General features: G+C 48.0%; 1 protein-coding gene across 1 annotated transcript in view; it reads right to left on the reverse strand.

The window, feature by feature from the left end:
- Nucleotides 1-527: 527 nt before the first annotated feature.
- The window catches only part of LOC308476355 (retinal guanylyl cyclase 2-like), a gene marked incomplete at its 5' end in the record, with an annotated part of 50,226 nt that continues 29,298 nt past the window's right edge, over nt 528-21,455 (reverse strand). The window contains 8 exons of the mRNA XM_081003902.1: nt 528-638; nt 1,983-2,068; nt 5,381-5,475; nt 9,320-9,418; nt 14,873-15,047; nt 15,418-15,610; nt 19,105-19,268; nt 20,374-20,522. Of these exons, the coding sequence (XP_080860028.1) occupies nt 545-638; nt 1,983-2,068; nt 5,381-5,475; nt 9,320-9,418; nt 14,873-15,047; nt 15,418-15,610; nt 19,105-19,268; nt 20,374-20,522 (1,055 nt within the window). The 3' untranslated portion in view covers nt 528-544. The remainder of the gene's footprint in view (nt 639-1,982; nt 2,069-5,380; nt 5,476-9,319; nt 9,419-14,872; nt 15,048-15,417; nt 15,611-19,104; nt 19,269-20,373; nt 20,523-21,455) is intronic.

The following is a 21,455-nucleotide window of genomic DNA, read 5'->3' on the forward strand; positions in this document are numbered from 1 at the left end:
AGAGAATCCATTAAGAGTGCATATTTTGTGACTTTCAGAGATTCATAAGTTTTCTGCTTATGTGATTTCATATATTTCATATTATATAAAGAGTGTATATTGATATCGTATCATTGTATTTGGTCATCGTGTTGCCTGGGATATCACTGACCATTGTTTGCAACACAGGGGTTACATGGGCTGGAAAGCTGAGATGAGGAGGAAGCAACTGATTTGCCGCAACGCTTTGCAAGACGTGGGATCGGACCCTGGACCCCTATGCCCCCTATGCGATGCCACTGGAGATGCCATCTAGCTCAAACTCCTGCAATGCCGGAATCACAACTAAAACTGCATCATTTCCCCAGCCCAGGAATCCTAAATATTGCCACGGGGCTAGAATCCTGCACACAGATTTCCATGCTGGTTCCATCCAGACCTTTCTCAGCAGCAAAACCGAAGCAGGCACAGAGGTGGTGGCCCGGATCGTGGCCATCAGCCACGGCTTTAAAAGAAACAGAATTTACCGCTATTTCCCCGCAGTTCTTCTTTGCCTTCTGTCTCTTCAGGACTGTTTGTGGAGCTTGCTCGTGGACTTTCTCTTGGAATCCCTCAAGGCGGCTTTGATTTCTTGAGTCACCGTGTCCTGCCATGGCTGGCTGTAAAAGATGAGTGGCAAATAGGAGACCACCTCTTGGGGGGGGCAATAAGGACTTTGCTGAGCTGAATCTCATTCGCTCCCCATGCCCAGAGCAACCCGCCCTAGTATAAAAACCTGCTTGCACAATCAACAGTCAGAACTTCCTGTCCTGAGATAACAGGAATTTATGTGCTTTGTTTTGGAAGGTTTATGAGCTGTTTCATCCAAGGGTTGCCAACATGGCGCCAATGGCAGGGCCAATGGTGGCCACATACCGCCCTGTAGTAATGAGCTTTCACTCTCTGGGAAAGTACATAGAGCTGAAGGAGGAAGTTGGAAGAACGACGCTCTTCCCTACTTCCTCTTGCAGCTCTATGGGTTTCTCAAGGCTCAGATTCATTCTAAGGGATCTGACTTTTGCCTACATTCCTTGGAAAAGTGAAGTATGCTGTATCCACACATATTTTTGTGGCTCCCTGATCAGGAAGAGAGGGTGTCGCCCACAGTTTTCTCTTTTTGTTAGGCGCTTTGAGGGGTTTTGTTTGCTTGTTTACAATGTATAAATGTTAATAAATAAAAAATAAATATTTTGCTCATTCCAGGACTACCTTTGAAGGTGACCCGGAAACTACAACTATTCAAGAATGCAGCAGCTAGACTGGTGACTGGGAGCGGCCGCCAAGACCACATAACACCGGTCTTGAAAGACCTACATTGGCTCCCAGTACGTTTCCAAGCACAATTCAGAGTGTTGGTGCTGACCTTCAAAGCCTTAAACAGCCTTGGCCCAGTAGACCTGAAGGAGCGTCTCCACCCCCATCTTCCAGCCCGGACACTGAGATCCAGCGCCGAAGGCCTTCTGGCGGCTCCTTCATTGCAAGAAGTGAGGTTACAGGGAACTAGGCAGAGGGCCTTCTTGGTAGTGGTGCCCACCCTGTGGAACGCCCTCCCATCAGATGTCAAAGAGATAAACAACTACCTGACTTTTAGAAGACATCTGAAGGCAGCCCTGTTTAGGGAAGTTATAAATGTTTGATGTTTTATTGTATTTTTAATATTCTGTTTTGAGCCAGAAGGTCTGTTCTTAACCTGAAACTGTTCTTAACCTGAGGTACCACTTTAGCTAATGGGGCCTCCTGTTGCCACCGCGTCGCTGCTGCGCAATTTCTGTTCTCATGCTGAAGCAAAGTTCTTAACCTGAGGTACTATTTCTGGGTTAGAGGAGTCTGTAACCTGAAGCGTATGTAACCTGAAGCGTCTGCAACCTGAAGTGTCTGTAACCCGAGGTACCACTGTGAATTTGTGTGTGTGTGTGTGTGTGTGTGTGTGTGTTGTTGTTGTTAAAGCCCACAACTGTACTCACCCTGGTTTCACTTCAGGAGGACGTGGTAATGGTTTGGTGAAGCCCTTCTTTCCTACCAGCCAATAGGTTTCTTCTAACCCTTTGCCCTACAAGCATGGAAAAGGGAGACCATCAAAAACTCACTGGAAAGGTCAGTGCAATTTTGCAAATAATAACCAGAAGTCTTCCGACTGGGAAGTGCAGATGTGTTCGGCCCAGCAAAGTAATTGCACAAGCACAACAAATCCTGCATGTGCAACAGAATTTCCCCCAGTCCCCCTGTATACCCGGGAACCCCCAAAATCTGCAGATCTGCCCTGGGGGTTCCCCAACCCTCCAGATCAGATTTGGAGAAGTGCAGGAGGAGGAGGAGGAAGAGGGCACCTTGTGTGGTGCATAAAAGGTAAAGGTAAAGGGACCGCTGACCATTAGGTCCAGTCGTGGCCGACTCTGGGGTTGCGGCGTTCATCTCGCTCTATAGGCCGAGGGAGCCTGCATACCGCTTCCGGGTCATGTGGCCAGCATGACTAAGGCGCTTCTGGTGAACTAGAGCAGCGCACGGAAACGCCGTTTACCTTCCCGCCGGAGTGGTACCTATTTATCTACTTGCACTTTGACGTGCTTTCGAACTGCTTGGTTGGCAGGAGCAGGGACCGAGCAACGGGAGCTCACCCCGTCGCAGGGATTCGAACCGCCGACCTTCTGATCGGCAAGTCCTAGGCTATGTGGTTTAACCCACAGTGCCACCCAGGTCCCTGTGTGGTGCATAGGAAGGGACAAGTCCATCAATTTCACTTTCTTTCAGATCCCCATTTCTACATCCGTTTGCATAATTTTTTAAGCCATCGTGAAAATTCATCAACCTTTTAGTGCAAATTTCCCCTGGCATAAATACGTTTCTGTGCAATTTGGCCCAAGAAACTGGTTTTTGCAAAGCCATTTCCCCATATTATACGTTATGTTCACTATTAGATGCAGTTTTAAAATAATAATTTCTTATTTATACCCCGCCCATCTGGCTGGGTTTCCCCAGCCACTCTGGGCGGCTTCCAACCAAATATTAAAAACAATACAGCACACTGGCATGTGCATTTTTGCACACATTATCTGGCTTGAGAACTGCTTTGCAAAATTTGGAGAAGTGTGACTTTCAAAGAAGGGCTGTGTTTTGGTTCAGGTATCATTTCGGCAATCAAAATATTCCATAGGTTGGTCTTCACATGCAAACTGAATTGAATTTCTCCTCCATCCTGAGTGGAAGTTGTTCCACTTGTACACTTCATGCTGAACAGCCTTTCCTCCACCTCGTGACCTGCAGATGTCTTGGACTAAGATCTAGTTTCCCCTCCTTCTCCTTACATCTCATTTAAAGATCTCTGAGAGATCTGCATTGGCTCCCAGTACGTTTCCAAGCACAATTAAAAGTGTTGGTGCTGACCTTTGAAGCCCTAAACGGCCTTGGCCCAGTATACCTGAAGGAGTGTCTCCACCCCCATCGTTCAGCCCGGACACTGAGGTACAGCTCCAAGGGCCTTCTGGCAGTTCCCTCACTGTGAGAAGCCAAGTTACAGGGAACCAGACTGAGGGCCTTCTCGGTAGTGGCGCCCACCCTGTGGAACACCCTCCCTTCAGATGTGAAGGAAATAAGCAGCTATCCTATCTTTAAAAGACATCTGAAGGCAGCCCTGTTCAGGGAAGTTTTTAATATTTAACACTGTACTGTTTTTAACACTTGACTGGGAGCCGCCCAGAGTGGCTAGGGAAACTCAGCCAGATGGGCGGGGTATAAATAATAAATTATTATTATTATTATATTAAAGCTGATCTCTACCAGTCCAGGGACCTTTCGGTCCACCAAGCTGAGTGTTGCCTCCTCTGGCTGGCAGAAGCTCCTCCTGGTTCTCCAACAAAGCTCTTCCCCATCATCTGCTTCCTAAGACCATCTAAAACAGCCTTTCTCAACCTGTGGGTCCCCAGATGTTGTTGAACTACAACTACCATCACCCCTAGGTGGCAAGACCAGAGCTCAGGGATGATGGGAGTTGTAGTCCAGCAACATCTGGGGACCTACAGGTTGAGAACTGCTGATCTAACAGGAGATGCTGGAGATTGAACCTGAGACCTCCTCGGTCCTATTGCCTGGGGTTCCATATGTCCAGAATTCCCCAGACTTATCCAGGATTTATCTGTCGGAAATAGTGCCTGGGCAGAATTTCCGAAAATCGGTAAAAATGTCTGGGGAAACCCGGGCATATGGCAACCCATGTCAGAAGTGTTGGTTTTTGGAGTGAATTTCCTAAAATGAAATGAACCTTCTGCATTCACAGCAGATGTCCTGTCTGCAACCTGTGGCCATTCTCTATTTTTGATGGTTGGTGTTTGTGCAGATGAACAAAGGAGACTGCCTTCTAATAGAATCAGTCTAGAGCATAGCTGTCAACTTTCAGATTTGAAAATAAGGGACCAGCAGCCTCCCCTGTCCCGGGGACAGTCTACAGGATATCTAACAATCCGGGATAGCAGTGGGAAGCAGCAGGAAATGGCGCTGGAATAAGGGTAAAGGGACCCCTGACCATTCGGTCCAGTTGTGACCGACTCTGGGGTTGCGGTGCTCATCTCGCTTTACTGGCCGAGGGAGCCGGCGTACAGCTTCCGGGTCATGTAGCCAGCATGACTAAGCCACTTCTGGCAAACCAGAGCAGCGCACGGAAACACCGTTTACCTTCCCACCGAAGTGGTGCCTATTTATCTACTTGCACTTGGACGTGCTTTCGAACTGCTAGGTTGGCAGGAGCAGGGACCGAGCAATGGGAGCTCACCCAGTCGCGGGGATTCAAACCGCCGACCTTCTGATTGGCAAGTCCTAGGCTCTGTGGTTTAACCCACAGCGGGAATTTCCCGCAAAAAAATGGATGGTTGACAGCGATGGTCTAGAGTCAGCCTACACCAGGGATCAGCAAACTTTTTCAGCAGGGGGCTGGTCCACTGTCCCTCAGACTGTATTTTTTTGGGGGGGGATGAACAAATTCCTATGCCCCACAAATAACCCAGATGCATTTTAAATAAAAGCACACATTCTACTCAAATTAAAAACACGATGATCCCCGGACTGTCCACGGGCCGGATTTAGAAGGCGATTGGGCCGCATCCGGCCCCTGGGCCTTAGTTTGCCTACCCATGGCCTACACTGACTGGAAGCATCTCTCCAGGGTGTTGGGCAGTGAACATGTGCAGCCCTGCCTGGGGGCTGAACCTGAGACCTTCCACATGCCAAGCATATGTTCCGTCACTGAGCTTTGGCCCCTCGTTGCTCTATCACTCCCCTGAAAGCGAAAATGTTGTCTTTGGCAAAGCAAGAAGGTTGGCCAGGAGACAAGAGACTTCCAGACAGTTGTCTCCGTCCAGATCAGATTCCTTACCTTCAGCTCCGTCTTTCCCCTGAATTCTACTTTATAACCTTCATTTAGGCTCTTCAGGGTTTTCATGGTGCTTCGGCTGATGTGGATTCTGTACGCTGCCATTTTTATTTTTTTTTAAAAAGGGGGGAAAGGAAGAAAAGTTTCAACTTCAGATCTTTGTCACGTTTCCAAGTGTCAGAGTCTACCTGTCGGGACCGGCCCACCCATCAGCCTCGCTGAGGCAGTCGCCTCGGGCGGCAGTGTCACGGCTAAAATGGCCGCTGTTTCCTTAATGCTTAAAAAGCAGGGTCAGCATGAGTCAGCGGCCTGCACCGGGTTGTATATATAGAGTGAGAAACGTTAGTTTGTTTGTTGGGTTGGTTGGTTGGTTAGTGAAAGCTGGTTGTGTTGATGTGTGTACAGTTGGTCAGTCGCTTTTGCACAAAGACTTTTAAGAATAAAAGCAGAAAGTGCTCTGCGAGGATATTCTTGTGGATTCTTTTATGCTGGCAAGGGTCTGAGGACCAGGCTGAGGAGACAAAGGGAGGTCAGAACCTTTTTTTTTTTTTTTACAAACACTGACAGGTTATGGGCCCAGTGTTTCTGAGCATGTGCAGAGTCCAAATGACTGACAGCATCTCAGCAGGGAGCTGGTGAGTCCTGGTGGTTTATGGAGCCAGTGGCTGTGTGTTGGAGCAGTTGGTGACAAGCTGTAACTGTCTGCAGCGACGCTGGAGCGGCTAGGATCTGAGGATCAGGAAAGCACTCAGCGTCGGCTACTGGAACAGTTTGAACTGCTAGAGGACCACAGTAGGCAACTCACAGAGCGGCTACACCAGTTGCAGAGCCAGGCGGGAGAAAAGCTGGGTGGGGTGGCAGATCTGGAAAGAGAGGGGCGCCCCTCACATGTCTTTGCCGCACCTTCTTTGGCTGAGGAAAGGAACCACCGCCATCTTAGTCTCCCCCTAATGGGGAAGGTTCCTCCACCAACTCAGAAAGAGCCACCTGCCCGGGCAAAGACATACCACATATGAAAAAAAACCAATCTTTTTATATGCAACAACAGCTGCCACGGTAGTGACTGCTACTAAATGGAAATCTCAGGACATACCAACCAAGGAAGAGTGGATTTGTAAATAAAGTGAGTATATAGAATTGGCAAACTTAACTTCGATTGTAAGACATCGATCAAATCAATAGTTAAGAATGGAGTGGAAGTATTTCGAAGGTTATACGTCAAAATATTGTTCTAAAAATGACATGTTAGTAGGCTTAGAATAAAAAGTGTAAGCCGTAACAAAACAAAGAAAGTAGGAAAAATCAGAATTTAACAAAAGTAGTTTATTATAGAATGCAAGGGAAGAAAAGGTGGAAAGAAATATAAAGAAGTCGAATTGCTGTGGAGGGAAGTAGAGGGTGGGTGGTGGGTTTTATAATTAAGTGTATAATTATGCAAATGTTGTAATTTAGATATTATATTTTATGTGACGGAATCATTGGGAATTTTGGTTATTATGTATATACGTTAAGTTTCAATAAAGATCTTTGAAAAATTTTTTTTAAAGGAAGAGCCACCTGCCCACCGAGAATTGTCACCTCCTCCTCTCCTTCTCTGAAGGCCCCTGAGGAGAACACCACTTGCCACTTGGGATGACTAAGGCCACTGCCGCCATGGCTGCTCCTTTCCACCCTCTGTTTTCATACCCCTGAACTGTACCCAAAAAACCGGGACATCCCTTTTTTCACGCGAGATCTTGGCACCCAAAATGGCCGCCGCAGCCTTGGCCCCCCAAAAAGCTTTTTTTCAGGGCCACAATCTTGTATGGGGTAACATGACTGTTATGTACTGAGTTGAATAGGATCCAAAATGCAGCAGTCTGATTGGTCCTAGAACAATAGGATTCAGAATGCAGCAGTCGGATTGGCCCTAGAACAATAGGATCCAGAATGCAGCAGTCTGATTGGTCCTAGAACAATAGGATCCAGAATGCAGCAGTCTGATTGGGTGACAGGAGCCACCCAATCCAGCTCCAAGCGGAAGTGAATCCGCAACCTGATTGGCCTACAGGAGAATCCCGGAATTAGCCAATCATGTGGGGTCCATTGTATAAATAATATATATAAAGCAGACATTCTGGGGGAACTTTCATTCCTCCTCACCACTATGAGCTGAATAAAGAGCATGAAATCCACTCTCAACTCCGAGTATATTTCAATGACTTGTGCAGGTGTGCTGCCCAGGAAGATGGCGTCCTAGTTTTTATCCGTGACGTGTTGAAGGGTTGGCTTTTTTCTCTCTCCCCTGCTGCCTTCATCACACAACTGCTTCCCTGGGCTGCATCCAGTCACCTCAGCTGGTGACGGAGGAGGCAGGGACGCCATCTTGTTTTGCCTCAAGCGGCAAAATGGCTTGGGCCGGCCCTGCCGTTGGTGCCTATTTTCGAAAAGCACCAATAGAGGTGGAGCAGGAATTGGTAGGAACTTCGGAAGCTGCCATTTACTGAGTCAGACCATTGCTCTATCTCTCTCACTGCTGCCTGCACTGACCGGCAGAGGTTCTCTAGGATTTTGGGTGTGGAAACTTTCTCATCACTTCCTGGGGTTGCCAGGGAAGGAATCTGGGGCCTTCTGCAGAAAAGCAGGTGTTCCACCACTGATTTATGTAGGTCTTTCCCCATCCAAGAGAGGCCTAATCTATCTCTGAGGACGTTCCACTGGCAGGAAGAGCTGCTTATTCAATCATTCAGACAGGCCTTTGGCCAACGGGTTGAAATGTGTTTAACAAATTGGTTTTAACATCGTTTTTATGCATTGGTTTAATCACTTTGTTTCCCCAACTTCCTCCCCAAGGAGCCTAGAATGGCCAACAGCCAGACAACAATATAATTACAATACAATGAAAATATTCAAAACATTCTAAAGCAGTTAAACTACACACATACCCCCACAGCTAATTATTGCAGCTCACTGGGAACGTTTTTCGATTCTCCCGGAGTGATCTACCTCAATTATACATAAGAACACAAAGAGAGCCTGTGGGATCAGGCCTATGGTCTATCTATACCAAGAAAAAAGCACACCAAGAACTCAGGCCAATATAAGTTTCAGTAGTGGGAGTGGTTCCTACTCGCAAATCAATAGTCGATTGTAACAAAAACTAATCCATTCAAAAGGCCTTGCATGAGAACGTTTTCAGTACAGTGGCACCTCGGTTTTCGAACAGTTTAGTTCACGAACAACTTGAAACCCAAATGCTGCAAAACCGGAAGTAGGTGTTCTGGTTTTCAAACTTTTTTGGGGGAAGTTGAATGTACTCCGTTTTGAGTCCCCCTGTGTTTCCTGTTGAGCTGCTAATTTGCATCCCCCCATTGTAATTCAAGCCTTCCGTTTCCAAATGCAGTGTTCTGAGGTGATATTTGGAGCTTATATTTGGTGCTTTTGTTTTTGCTATTTATTTTGCGTCTTTTGTTTTGAGGCTTTTTCAGTTAATTTGTTTTTGTGACTGTGTGGATCCCAGTTCAGTTGCTGATTGATTGATTGATTGATTGATTGACTGATTGATTATGTGACCGCGGGAATGGATAAAAGCCTCCCCCACCCCCAGCCAAACAATGACTATCATTAGTGCAGGTAAGAAATTATCATCATCATCATCTACAATACTGTTTTATTTATTTTATAGTACAGTACATTGATTATACTTTCATTTTAAGGAGCAATGGTCTCGTTAGATAGTAAAATTCATGCTAAATTGCTGTTTTAGGGGTTGCTTTTAAAAGGTTGGAACGGATTAATCCATTTTGCATTGCTTTCTATGGGAAAGCACGCCTTGGCTTTGGAACGCTTTGGTTTTGGAACGGACTTCCAGAAAAAGATTAAGTTTGAGAACCAAGGTATCACTGTGCTTGTGGCCAAGCCAGCATTTGCTAAAAAAAAAAAAACAACCCCAAGAAGACTTACGCAACCCGGTGGACTCTATCCGCGAAGCTGTATTCACCGTGTCCCCAAAGAGACAGTAGCGTGGCATAGTGAGACCCACCACCCCAGCAGCACACGGACCTAGAAAACAGAAATGCATTGGGTGAAAGTGGAATGGATATGAGATGCACCAGATATTGAAACACAGGAACCCTTAGTCCATCTAGCTTTCTAATGCCAACACTGACCGGCAGAGGCTCTCCCTGGTTTCAGACATGGGCACTGGTGCCAATTCTATGGGCCGAGGTGTCTTCGGCCCCCTCAAGATCTGTGGGGAGGGTCCCTTCAATGCTGAGGGGGCAGAAGGGGTCAAGCGTGGAGCTGAGAATGGTGTGTTTTCAGTGACTGGCCCCTCCTGAGTGCAAGAGAGGAGGCCACCCCACGCTGGGCTCCCCACTCGGCCTCCTCCCAGCGATGTGACACACATCACGCACATGTCACGCATGCACATCGCACACATGACATCACACCAGCACCAGGTCCCCTCAATCTTGGGTGCAAGTCTTCAGATCTGGACGCGGGTTTTTCCAGCCCTGCCCAGCTACACCAAGGATTGGAACCGGGGCCTTTTGCATGCAAAGCATGGGCTCTAAGACCGAACTAGGTCCATTTCCCCTAAAAATAAAGCAAGAATCCGCAAAGAAAAAGAAGGAACATTTTATCACATGTGGTGGGAATGTAAAAAAGTGAAAAACCTCTGGGAAATGATATATAATGAGATGGAAGAAATGTTGAAATATACATTTATTAAGAAACCGTAAGCATTTTTACTTGGCATTGCAGGTGATGATATAAGCAGAAAGGATTGTAAGTTATTTTTGTATGCAATGACGGCAGCAAGAATATTATTGGCACAAAATTGGAAGCAAGAAGAATTACCGACGAAAGAAGAATGGAGGACGAAAATGATGGACTATGCAGAATTAGATAAACTAACAGGAAGAATTCGAAACCTGCGGGACCAGAGACTGGAGTAAATTTACAGACTACTTGAAAAGTAATTGTGATGAATAGATAATGCTAGTAGGTTTGCAAGAGATAATGAGGAGAATTGTTAGTTAAAGATAATTAAAGGTAATATGAAATTAAGAAATGCATAATAAGTGATAAGAACGGGAAATCATCAGAGGTGTTGACGGAAGTCCAAAAATTATTGTATAAGATGAGAAGTTTTGTTGTATGAATGATCATTAATATGTTAAAAATGTATATATATATATATAAAGAAAAATAAAGCAAGAATCCATGGTTTGGAATAAAGGGCTGGATAAAAGAGGACTGTTCAAAGTTGCAATCCAGCCTGTGATCTTCAGACAGAGGTTTTACCCTGCCCTACCTAAAACACCAGGAATGGAAACTGGCACATTCTGAGCTCCTTGTTTGTTACATTTATAGACCTCCCCCCCCCCCCCAAATACTTTCCCTCCAATTATCATTGTAGCATAATTATAAGATGATTGTTTAATCTTTGATGGTTGGGTAATTTCAGAAGGGGCCGTGGGGGAGAGTGGCTATGAATTTTGTGAAGGCACCCTACGCTTCTGAATTGTTGTCCCTACTTTGCTGTCTGTCACACGTCAGGTATGTCACCGGTTAAACGTTCTCAGCTGCTAAACACCGCAGCTCTGAAATGCTTAAATGCTCTCCAATGCTCAACAGTGTCACACGCCAAACTGTCAGCTCTCGGATATCAACCCAGATTTCGTGGAACGTCAAATGCAGACACCAGCTGTTCAGAGTGTGTCGCCGTACAAATTTCCACCGCTGGCTGGAAGTCAGACTCAAAACTCTTTACAATTCCTGGCAAAGTCTCAGACCACCCAGCCTCCCCCCCCTCCTTTTTTCGGGGGGAACTGGAGATCTGATTAACTAATCCACCAGACGAGCTGCGTTTTTCTGTCTGCTATCTTATCCCTGAGTGACAGCTTCATCCTTTCCAGAGGTAGTCCAGAAAACAGAAAATCCAAGCCATTTGTCAGGGTTCCCTCCCCAACCCCATGTTGAGAAATACGGTGCTTATGAACACCCACACGACACACATGGCAGTCTGAAAATTATACTGCCGTTATACATATCTATGGGGTGACCGCACTTGGGACACTGAAGACAATTTTAGGGGTTGGATAGCCATCTGTCATGGGTTGAGATTCCTGCATTGTAGGGGGTTGGACTAGATGTCCCTTCCAACTCTATGATGATTCTAGGGAAACAGTGATCAAGGGGCTGGATCAACTCCCTTGTGAGGAAAGGTGGCGACATTTAGGGAAGCTTCATATCTTAAAAAGAACTTCATATCTCAAAAAGTCCTTCCTTTTGTCTGTCCTTAACCTTCCAACAGTGAGAGATTTTACTTTCTTGGGCTCCATGATCACTGCAGATGGTGACAGCAGCCACGAAATTAAAAAACGCCTGCTTCTTGAGAGAAAAGCAATGACAAACCTAGACAGCATCTTAAAAAGCAGAGACATCACCTTGCCAACAAAGGTCCGTATAGTTAAAGCTATGGTTTTCCCAGTAGTGATGTATGGAAGTGAGAGCTGGACCATAAAGAAGGCTGATCGCTGAAGAGTGGATGCTTTTGAATTATGGTGCTGGAGGAGACTCTGGAGAGTCCCATGGACTGCAAGAAGATCAAACCTATCCATTCTGAAGGAAATCAGCCCTGAGTGCTCTCTGGGAGGACAGAGCCTGAAGCTGAGGCTCCAATACTTTGGCCACCTCATGAGAAGAGAAGACTCCCTGGAAAAGACCCTGATGTTGAGAAAGATGGAGGGCACAAGGAGAGGGGGTGACAGAGGACGAGATGGTTGGACAGTGTTCTCGAAGCTACCAGCATGAGTTTGACCAAACTGCGGGAGGCAGTGGAAGACAGGAGTGCCTGGCGTGCTCTGGTCCATGGGGTCACAAAGAGTCGGACACGACTAAACGACTAAACAACAACAATCTTCCAACATTCACCTTCACTGGAGTTCTAGTGTTATGAGAGAGGAAGGAAAATTTTCTCTAATACACTTTCTCTATGGCACGTCAACTTTTAAACAAGCCATCAGCCCCTGCCCAACCCCTTTGTGCAAGAGTGTTCTCCCTTGTCCAGACAGCCTCCATCAGGCGACTCTTGAGAGCAACAGGTTTCCAAGATGCAGCTCGGATGTCTAATTAGGTCAGGTTTCTCCTCCACGGACTCGTCCTTGTTGTTTTTCCTTACCCCAACGGCTGCTTGCCAGAAGCGCTGGATAGGCTGATGAGGCCTGTTAGCTAATCTTCTGCAATAACCATCGAGGATGCCAGGGGGAACCTACAAACTCAGAGCAGTGCTGGGTGGCTACAGGCCAAAGATTTCAAGGTCTTGACAAACAAACACCCATCTGGGCGCCTCTGCTTGGAAAAGAGACTCCTTCTCCTCCTCCTCCTTCTCCTTCCCTTTCTCTTCCTCCCTTCTCCTCCTCCTCTCCCTCTCCCTCTCCAATGGCCTGGGACTCGGACTTGGAACCAGGGGAGACTCAGTCTGCACCGGATCCTCTGCCTCAGGCATCATCTGAACCAAGTCTGGGGCCTGATCCTGAAGAGTCCCAGTCTGCACAGGTTCCCCTGCATCAAACACCAGCTGGGCCGAGTCAGGGGCCTGAGCCTGCCCTGGCTCCAGATGTGGGGATGACCTCGTTGCCTTCAGTTGGGCCATCACTTACAGCTGCTCCACTACTGGTTGGGTCAGGGGAGGCTGAGGCGGCCCCTGGGTCTAGTAACCCACCGACGTCTCCCGAGCTGCAGAGACTGAGGTCAGAGAGAAGGAGAGACCTGAGTACTCGCGGGAGGAGTGCTCGCCGTTGGGCTAAACAGGGAAGCGAGTCGCTGGGGGATCAGGGCCGGCCATTACCCCGACAAAGATAGAAGGCTGTTGGACCCTGCCCCAGGTTGCGGGAGCAACGTTGCTGCTTGCTAGAACCTGCCTGAGACCCTGTGCCTGACCCTGCCTGGTTTCCTGCCTTGTGTCCTGCCTTGGCCCTGTCGGACTGACTCCTCACAGAACCCTTGGATTCAGGACCAGACCTGGACCACGTCGCTCGGATTACCCCCAGGCCCAGCACACCCTCTCCTCCCTTTCTCCTCCCTCTCCCCCTCCCTCCCTCCCTCCCTCCCTCTCTCTCTCTCTCTCTCTCTCTCACACACACACACACGACTTTCTCTCTATGTTTAGGTCCAGCCTGAATACTTCTAAGTTAGCTCCTTTCATTGGCAAGATAAAGCAAAATTTCAAAAGAAAAATAAACCGCTTTGAGGGTGTTTTTTTTAAAAAGATACAACAGCAATCAAGCAGTGTAAGAAATTCATGAAATAAATAATAATAAAATAAGTGGCCGCTGTTGCTGGCCCCTCCCCAGCTTCCCTCTGCTGGGAAGACCCTTCCCCATCACCATTGCTGCTGCCGCCCGGCCCTAACCGGGGGTACAATATTTGGCTCCCCCCCCCGGGCAACCTATGCTACACCACTGGTGATAGAGTCATCTTAGATCACATCCTGACTCAGAAGATGACCTTCGGAAAGCTCTCCAGTTCAATTCCTCAGCATTTCCAGTTCTTATGGAATGTCCAGGAACAGATACGGGAGACAACAGACAGTTGCACTAGAATCAGGGACCGGCAAAGTTTTTCAGCAGGGGGCCGGTCCACTGTCCCTCAGACCTTGTGGGGGGGCCAGACTTTTTTTTTTTAAATGAATGAATTCCCACAAATAACCCAGAGATGCATTTTAAATAAAAGGACACATTCTGCAGTGGTACCTCGGGTTAAGAACTTAATTCGTTCCGGAGGTCCGTTCTTAACCTGAAACCGCTCTTAACTTGAGGTACCACTTTAGCTAATGGGGCCTCCTGCTGCCACCGCATGATTTCTGTTCTCATCCTGAAGCAAAGTTCTTAACCCAAGGCACTATTTCTGGGTGAGCAGAGTCTGTAACCTGAAGCGTCTGTAACCTGAAGTGTCTGTAACCCGAGGTACCACTGTACTCAGGTAAGCCATTCCCCCCTGACTCTCCCCTCCCTTCTCCACAGCAGTGGACGAGCCCCGGTGGCTGCCTACCTGTGTCTTGCAAGCGGCAGGGGCTGGCGGTGGCGGCGGGACAATGAGCGGTGTGCGAAAGGGCTCTGGAGAGGAGCCAGCAACAACAAAGCCCGAAATGAGTCCGCTTACAATGGCGGCCACTCAAGCGCTAACGCTGCTGCTGCTGTCACCAACAAAGCCCAGTGCCCTTCCTCTCTGCTCTAGGCAGGGCAGGGAGAAGCCAGGAGGAGGGAGGGAGGAGGGCCGCTGAATGTGCACGCTGGCGCAGCCCAAACGATGAGATCCCTGGTGATTCCCAGACTGTCTGCGGACCGGATCCAGAAGGCAGCTGGGCCAGATCTGGCCCCCGGGCCTTAGTTTGCCTACCCAGGCACTAGGTGGACCAAGAACCTGACTTCCTGTTTTCCCCAAGACTGACAATTCCACTTTTTTCCACTATGAGCCCAGGTAAGGCAGAGAGTGGGTTAACGCCATTACCTGAATGCAGCCCCATCCGTACCCTGATGGGCACGTGGGGGAGATGTTTCGCTCGAAATGACCCCACAGAGCTGAGGATGTCCAGGGACATGTTGGCGATCTCGGAGGCATGTCTGCGGCCATTGCGTTTCGGAAGCCCTGAAGCCACCATATAGGCGTCGCCGATGGTTTCCACCTGGAAAACAAAGAGTATTGCTTTTCCCCAAAGGGCAATTAGAACTGCAGATGGGTTGACTAAGAGCTGAAGGCTAAACGATGCTCACTTCTTGTGCGGGTTGTGGTGGAGCACTAGGATCTGCGTCAAGCAAGGCTCATAGGCGACCAGGCCAGGTTCAAAGTTCTTGTGATGCTCCACAACTTGGGCCCAGGATACCTGAAGGACCACCACCCCCCTCAAGCCCTTATATCCCAGCCTGAACACTCAGATCATCTGGAGAAGTACTGGTGGCTCTTAAGACTCCACCTTCATCTGGAGCCTTCTCTAGAAGGCTCATGTTTCCCTCACACACACATCCTCCTCCAAAGTAGGTGCGCCAAGACCTCACCTTGTAGACGTCATGATGGCCAATGATGGCATCAAACAGAGTGTAAAGGTCATTGAGAAGGTCCACGATCTCAATGGGCTCGCTGAGGGCGGAGATGGTCGTGAAGCCAATGATGTCGCTGAAGTAGATGGTGACCTCGTCAAAATACTCAGGTTCAACGGTGGCCCCGGTTTTCAGCGTTTCCGCCACCGACCTGAAACGACACGAGGATGTCAACCTGAGCGACAGGAAGTGCAGAATCTTCTAAGGCTCAAGACGTTGAGATGTCTTGGCAGGCTGTTTATGGATTATTTAATTATTGCATTTCTATTCGACCTCCACGACTCTGAATATCAGCGGCTGGGAACTGTAGGAGGGAAGAGGGCTGTTGCGTTCAGTTCTGATTGTAGGATACCCACAGGCATCTGATGAGACCAGGATGCTGACCTAGACAGGCCATTGGCCTGGTCCAGCAGACTCTAATTACCTTCTCATGTTCTCACAAGACCTGGATTCCAGACCCCTCATCCTGCTGGCCACCCTCCTCTGGACATGTTTCAGTTTGCCAATGTCCTCCTTCAAATGTGGTGGACTGTGATGGCCTGGGACTCGGGCTCAGACTCGGAACCAGAGGAGTCTCAGGTGTCATCTAAACCAAGTCTGGGGCCTGGTTCTGAAGAGCCCCAGGTTCCCCTGCAACAAGCACCAGCTGGGCCGAGTCAGGGGCCGGAGCCTGCCCTGGCTCCAGATGCGGGCATGACCTCGTTGTCTTCAGCTGGGGCCATCACTTATAGCTGCTCCACTACCGGTTGGGTCAGGGGAGGCTGAGGTGGCCTCTGGTCTAGTAACCCACTGACATCTCCAGAGCTGCAGAGACTGAGATCTGTGAAGGAGAGACCTGGGTACTCGCAGGAGGAGTGCTCGCCTTCAGGCGAGACAGGAAGGTGAGTCGCTGGGGGATCAGGACTGGCTGCTACCCCGACAAAGATAAAAGGCTGTCAGACCCCGCCCCAGGTTGCGGGAGCAACGCTGCTGTTTGCTAGAACCTGCCTGAGACCCTGTGCCTGACCCTGCCTGGTTTCCCTCCTCGTGACCTGCCTTGGCCCTGTTGGACTGACTCCTCACAGAACCCTTGGATTCGGGACTGGACCTGGACCGCATTGCTTGGGTTACCCCCGGGCCCAGCACATGGACAGAGCTGGACAAAATATCCCAGTGTCAGGGACGTGGCTGAATTGAATGCGTGGGAAGAGGCTGACTCTGGAGACAAAGGAATGCCAGGACAGAGGGAGCCAGAGTCTGACTCTGGAGACAAGGGATTGCAGCCACAGACAGAGCAGGAGTGGGTTAGTTCGGGGCCTCCTTCACTGAGAGTTCCCAGACTCAGATAGAGCAGCAGACTCGGAAAGCTTGCAGGCAGAGGGAGGGGAGGAGATAGATGGTATTGAGGGGGTTGCTATGCAACCAGGGAAGAGGCAACATTTGGAGGGATCTTCGTTTAATAGTTGGGGGAGTTCACCCACCTTCTCCCTGAACCAGAAGAGCTGAAAGGGTTAAAATGCAATGGAAGTACAAGAGAGGAAGGACGGGACTTTGGTGCCCTTCGTGCTGCGAAAGGGGCGGAGACTCAGAGTGACCAACTCGTAGCAAAGAGCGGCAGGCTCGGAGCCACACTCTGAATATAAATTGTAAATAAACATGCGATAAGACTCATTAATTCTTATGGGGGCTTGCTTGCCTTCCTGAGATCATTACACCCAGCAGTGGAAGTCGGCTTTAAAATCTCAGCAGACCCCTGTGTGATGTTAAAATCCAGGCACTCCTCACCTTCCATTCTACATTATTGTTACAGCACCCTCTTGGCTCAGTGCCCAGTGCGGACAAACCAGTTGTGCTCCCCTAAAGCCACCTGTGACTCCAGATCTGACTTGACCAGTACAGAAGATACAGAATTCTTCTGATTTTTTTAAAATTAATTTTCCAAAAAGTTTTTTAAACAAACAAACAAAAATCTCAACCTTATTTGAACCAATCTTAGTAACATTGTTAAGTGACTTCCTCGTATCCCCCTGGTTGAATTTCAATGTATATCATGTTAACAGTTTTCCAAAACCAATATTCTTATAAAATTAACTTAATCACTTATCATCTTTCTTTCTTTCAAATTTGGCATTAAACATAATAATTCGTCACATTACATAATTAAATCCTAAGCCTATCTGACAAGAAATACCAACAGTGGAAGATTGGCAGATGAAGATGATGGACTTTTCGGAGCTAGCCGACCTGACTGGAAGTGTCCGTGACCAGAAGGAGGAGGAGTACCAGGAGGAATGGAAGAAATTTAAAGACTATTTATTTAAATATGTTAAGTTAACTTAATTGGAATAGCTTGCAAATATCAGAAGATACAGAATTCTTGGAGGTCATTCCCATTTCACGCAAGGTTGAAGTGACAGAGTTAAAGTGGCAGTGACCAATATTTGTCACTCGCTTCTCTTCCTTCTCCCCAGTCTGCAGCAGCAGGGTGCGATACTCTACCTGATACTTTTTAACATCTTTATGCGCCCCCTCGCCCAGCTTGTCCCGAGTTTTGGGCTGGGCTGCCATCAATATGCTGATGACACCCAACTCTATCTGTTGATGGATGGCCATCCTGACTCGGCCCCAGACACACTGATCAGATGTTTGGAAGCTGTGGCTGGATGGTTATGTGGGAGCCGGTTGAAGTTAAATCCTTCGAAGACAGAGGTCCTCTGGCTGGGTCAGGACAATATGGGATTGAGGGGGCAACTCCCATCTCTTGCGGGGGTGCAATTAGTGCCAGCACCGTCCGTTAAGAGTTTGGGTGTAATCTTCGAAAACTCCCTCTCCATGGAGGCGCAGATTACAGCTATAACAAAGGCGGCATTTTTTCATCTCTGCCAAGCTAAGCAGTTGGCTCCTTACCTCTCTCGCCCTGACCTAGCCACTGTGATCCACGCAACGGTCACCTCCAGACTGGATTATTGTAACTCACTCTACGTGGGGCTGCCCTTGAGACTGACCCAGAAACTCCAGCGGGTGCAGAATGCCGCAGCGAGACTCCTTACGGGGTCTTCACTGCGAGATCACATTCACCCGGTCCTAGACCAGCTGCACTGGCTCCCGGTGGAGTACAGGATCAGGTTTAAGGTGCTGGTTTTAACCTTTAAAGCCCTACACGGCCTAGGACCCTCGTACCTACGGGACTGCCTCTTCTGGTATGTCCCATGGAGGAACTTACAGTCCTCAAAAACATCCTGAAGGTCCCATGCCTCAGAGAGGTTAGGCTGGCCTCAACTAGAGCCAGGGCTTTTTCGGCTGTGGCTCCAATCTGGTGGAACACTCTGTCACAAGAGACTAGGGCCCTGCGGGACTTTCCGCAGGGCCTGCAAGACAGAGCTGTTCCACCAGGCTTTTGGTCTGGGCGCAGCCTGACTCCCTCCTTTGGCAATCTTCACAGAACTTTAGCTTAATGGTTGCCATCAATTTGATTTTAATTAATTTTTATAATGAAATGTTTTTAGAATGTTGTACTATTTTATTGTTGTTAGCCGCCCTGAGCCCGGCTTCGGCTGGGGAGGGCGGGATATAAATAAAATTTATTATTATTATTTATTATAGCAGCACTTTTTCCCACTTGGAAGCAGCTTGGGGCAGGGTTATTGCCCTGACATTTCGACTTACAGGGGAAGCATCTGAGTCAGGAGTTTGTCCGTCTTCTGCTTTTCCATCTCCAGCTCCTCTGTCCGCTCTCGGATCAAGTCTTCCAGGTTGCTGGAATACTGCTCCAGCATCTGCAGCATGGAGTCGATGATATTGGTCCGTCTGCCTTTATTGATGGATTTGAACTGGGGTTGGAGAATTAGAACAAGGTTCTTTGGTGCTCAGTTCTCCAGCTGACTCAGGGAGACTAAGCTGATTGGGTAAAGAATAAGTTACGCACAAGTAGGAACAGATGGGTGGAAAGCATAAGGTTTTATCCAGCCAAGTTATACCCAGAGCAGTCCTGTTGAAAATAATGGATCGAAGTTCATCATGCCCATTATTTCATTCATGCATTCATTCTTTATAAAAAATACTGCTATTTGTTAAAAATATCAGCATAGTTTGCAACAACTGCACATACAGTAGTACCTTGGTTCTCGAACTTAATCCAACTTCCAGTTGGCTGCAGGAGCTTCCTGCACTCAAATAGGAGCCACGTCGGACGTCCAGCTTCCAAAAACCATTCGCAAACTGGAACACTTCCCGTATTTTTCGCTCTATAGGACGCACCCGATCATAGGACACACCTTGTTGTAGAGGGGGAGAACAAGAAAAAAAAAACCTCCCCCTCTCTGCGCAGCGCCCCTTCAGCGAAGCGGCAGGAGAAACGGAGCCCCTTCCATTTCTCCTCCCGCTTGGCTGAAGGGGCGCTGCGCAGTTCTCCCTCTCTGCTGAAGCCTGGAGAGTCTTGCTCTCCCAGCTTCAGCAAAAGGAACCTGAAGCCTCCGGAGCGCAGCGGGAACTCGCGCTGCACTCTGAAAGCTTCAGGCGGCTATCCCTGAAGCCTGGAGAGTGAAAGGGGTCGGTGCGCACTGACCCCTCTTGCTCTCCAGGCTTCAGCGAAAGCAACGCGAAGCCTCCGGAGCACGGAGGGAGCGCTCCCTCTGCGCTTAGGAGGCTTCGCGTTGCTATCACTGAAGCCAAGGAGCCTGCATTCGCTCCATAGGACACACACACATTTCCCCTTAATTTTTGGAGGGGAAAATGTGAGTCCTATAGAGCGAAAAATACGGTAATTCCAGGTTTGTGGTGTTCGAGAGCCGATTTGTTCAGCAGCTAAGCCATCCGAGAACCAAGGTATTACTGTAGAACGAAAACCACCCCAAAATACTAAACTCAGAAATCAGCTATTATAGAAAGATGCATTCTTAACTGCATAAGCCTGATGGAATGGGAACAAGGAATGACCTCTTGAAAGATCTCATCAAAGCTTGGCCTTCGATCTGGTCTCTCACTCCAGCACTGTTTCATGAGCTGAATGCATTCCAGTGGGGCATTTTCTGGGGAAACACTTGGGCGATACAACGGCGGAGGCTTCTTCAGTTTGCGGATGATTTCTGGAGCAAGGAGAGGGTTTCACAATGACAGCATGCCCTAACCTGGTGCCCCACCCCTGTCCCTTGGACTACATACTGGGGTTCTCTCACCAAAGAGTATTTGCCCCAAATCTAGATCTTCCTTCTTATATTATTTTTTCCTTGCCACCACCACCTTTGAAGTCATCCCATGTTGTCATAATGATGTCAAGTAATTGACAGGTGGGTGGCTCCGCCCACCTGTCAGAGTCGACCCATGAGTGCTGGGGGCGCAAGGATCTGGTTGACTGGCCTGATCCAGTTCTGCACCCCTACCAATGGGCAGATTTGAGGGTAAACCATACACAGCACGGGTCTGCCCTTGTGGCTCGTTGGAAGTTGAAACTGCTTCACATGTACTATTACGTTGTTGTTTTTATGAGGATATATGTTTGACTTTTATTACACCTGTTTTGCAAAAGTCCAGGAAAGAATCGGAACACCATAGTTTAAAATTACTGTTAGAGGACAAGAATCCCAAGACTACATTAAATGTAGCCAAATTCTGTGCGTCTGCAATTAATCGCAGGAAGCAAGTGGTATCCCATAATGACCAAACCCCCAAATGTTAATTATAGGGGGCACGCTAATAATTAATTTTAATTTTTATATTTAAATCCTTGTTATATTTATATTGTCCTCTGTATTTCTGATTTTTTTTTTTTATGATCTGCGATATTGTGTGTGTTGACGCTGGTCTGTGACCGTATTAATAAATTCATTCATTCATTCATTCATTCATTCATTCATTCACCCCTACCAATGAGCGCACCGCCTCATGCGAACAAAACAAAACTGCCTCTTTTGGATCAGTATTGTCACTGAAATTCTACTCAACATTGACCCAGAGCAGATTCCAATGTATAGTTAGCAGAATAAAAACTTAAACATGTTGCAGGATTCCCAAAAAGTACA

The sequence above is a fragment of the Podarcis pityusensis genome (genome assembly GCF_964106645.2).
Source record: "Podarcis pityusensis genome assembly, chromosome: 4".
NCBI classification, from domain to species: domain Eukaryota; kingdom Metazoa; phylum Chordata; class Lepidosauria; order Squamata; family Lacertidae; genus Podarcis; species Podarcis pityusensis.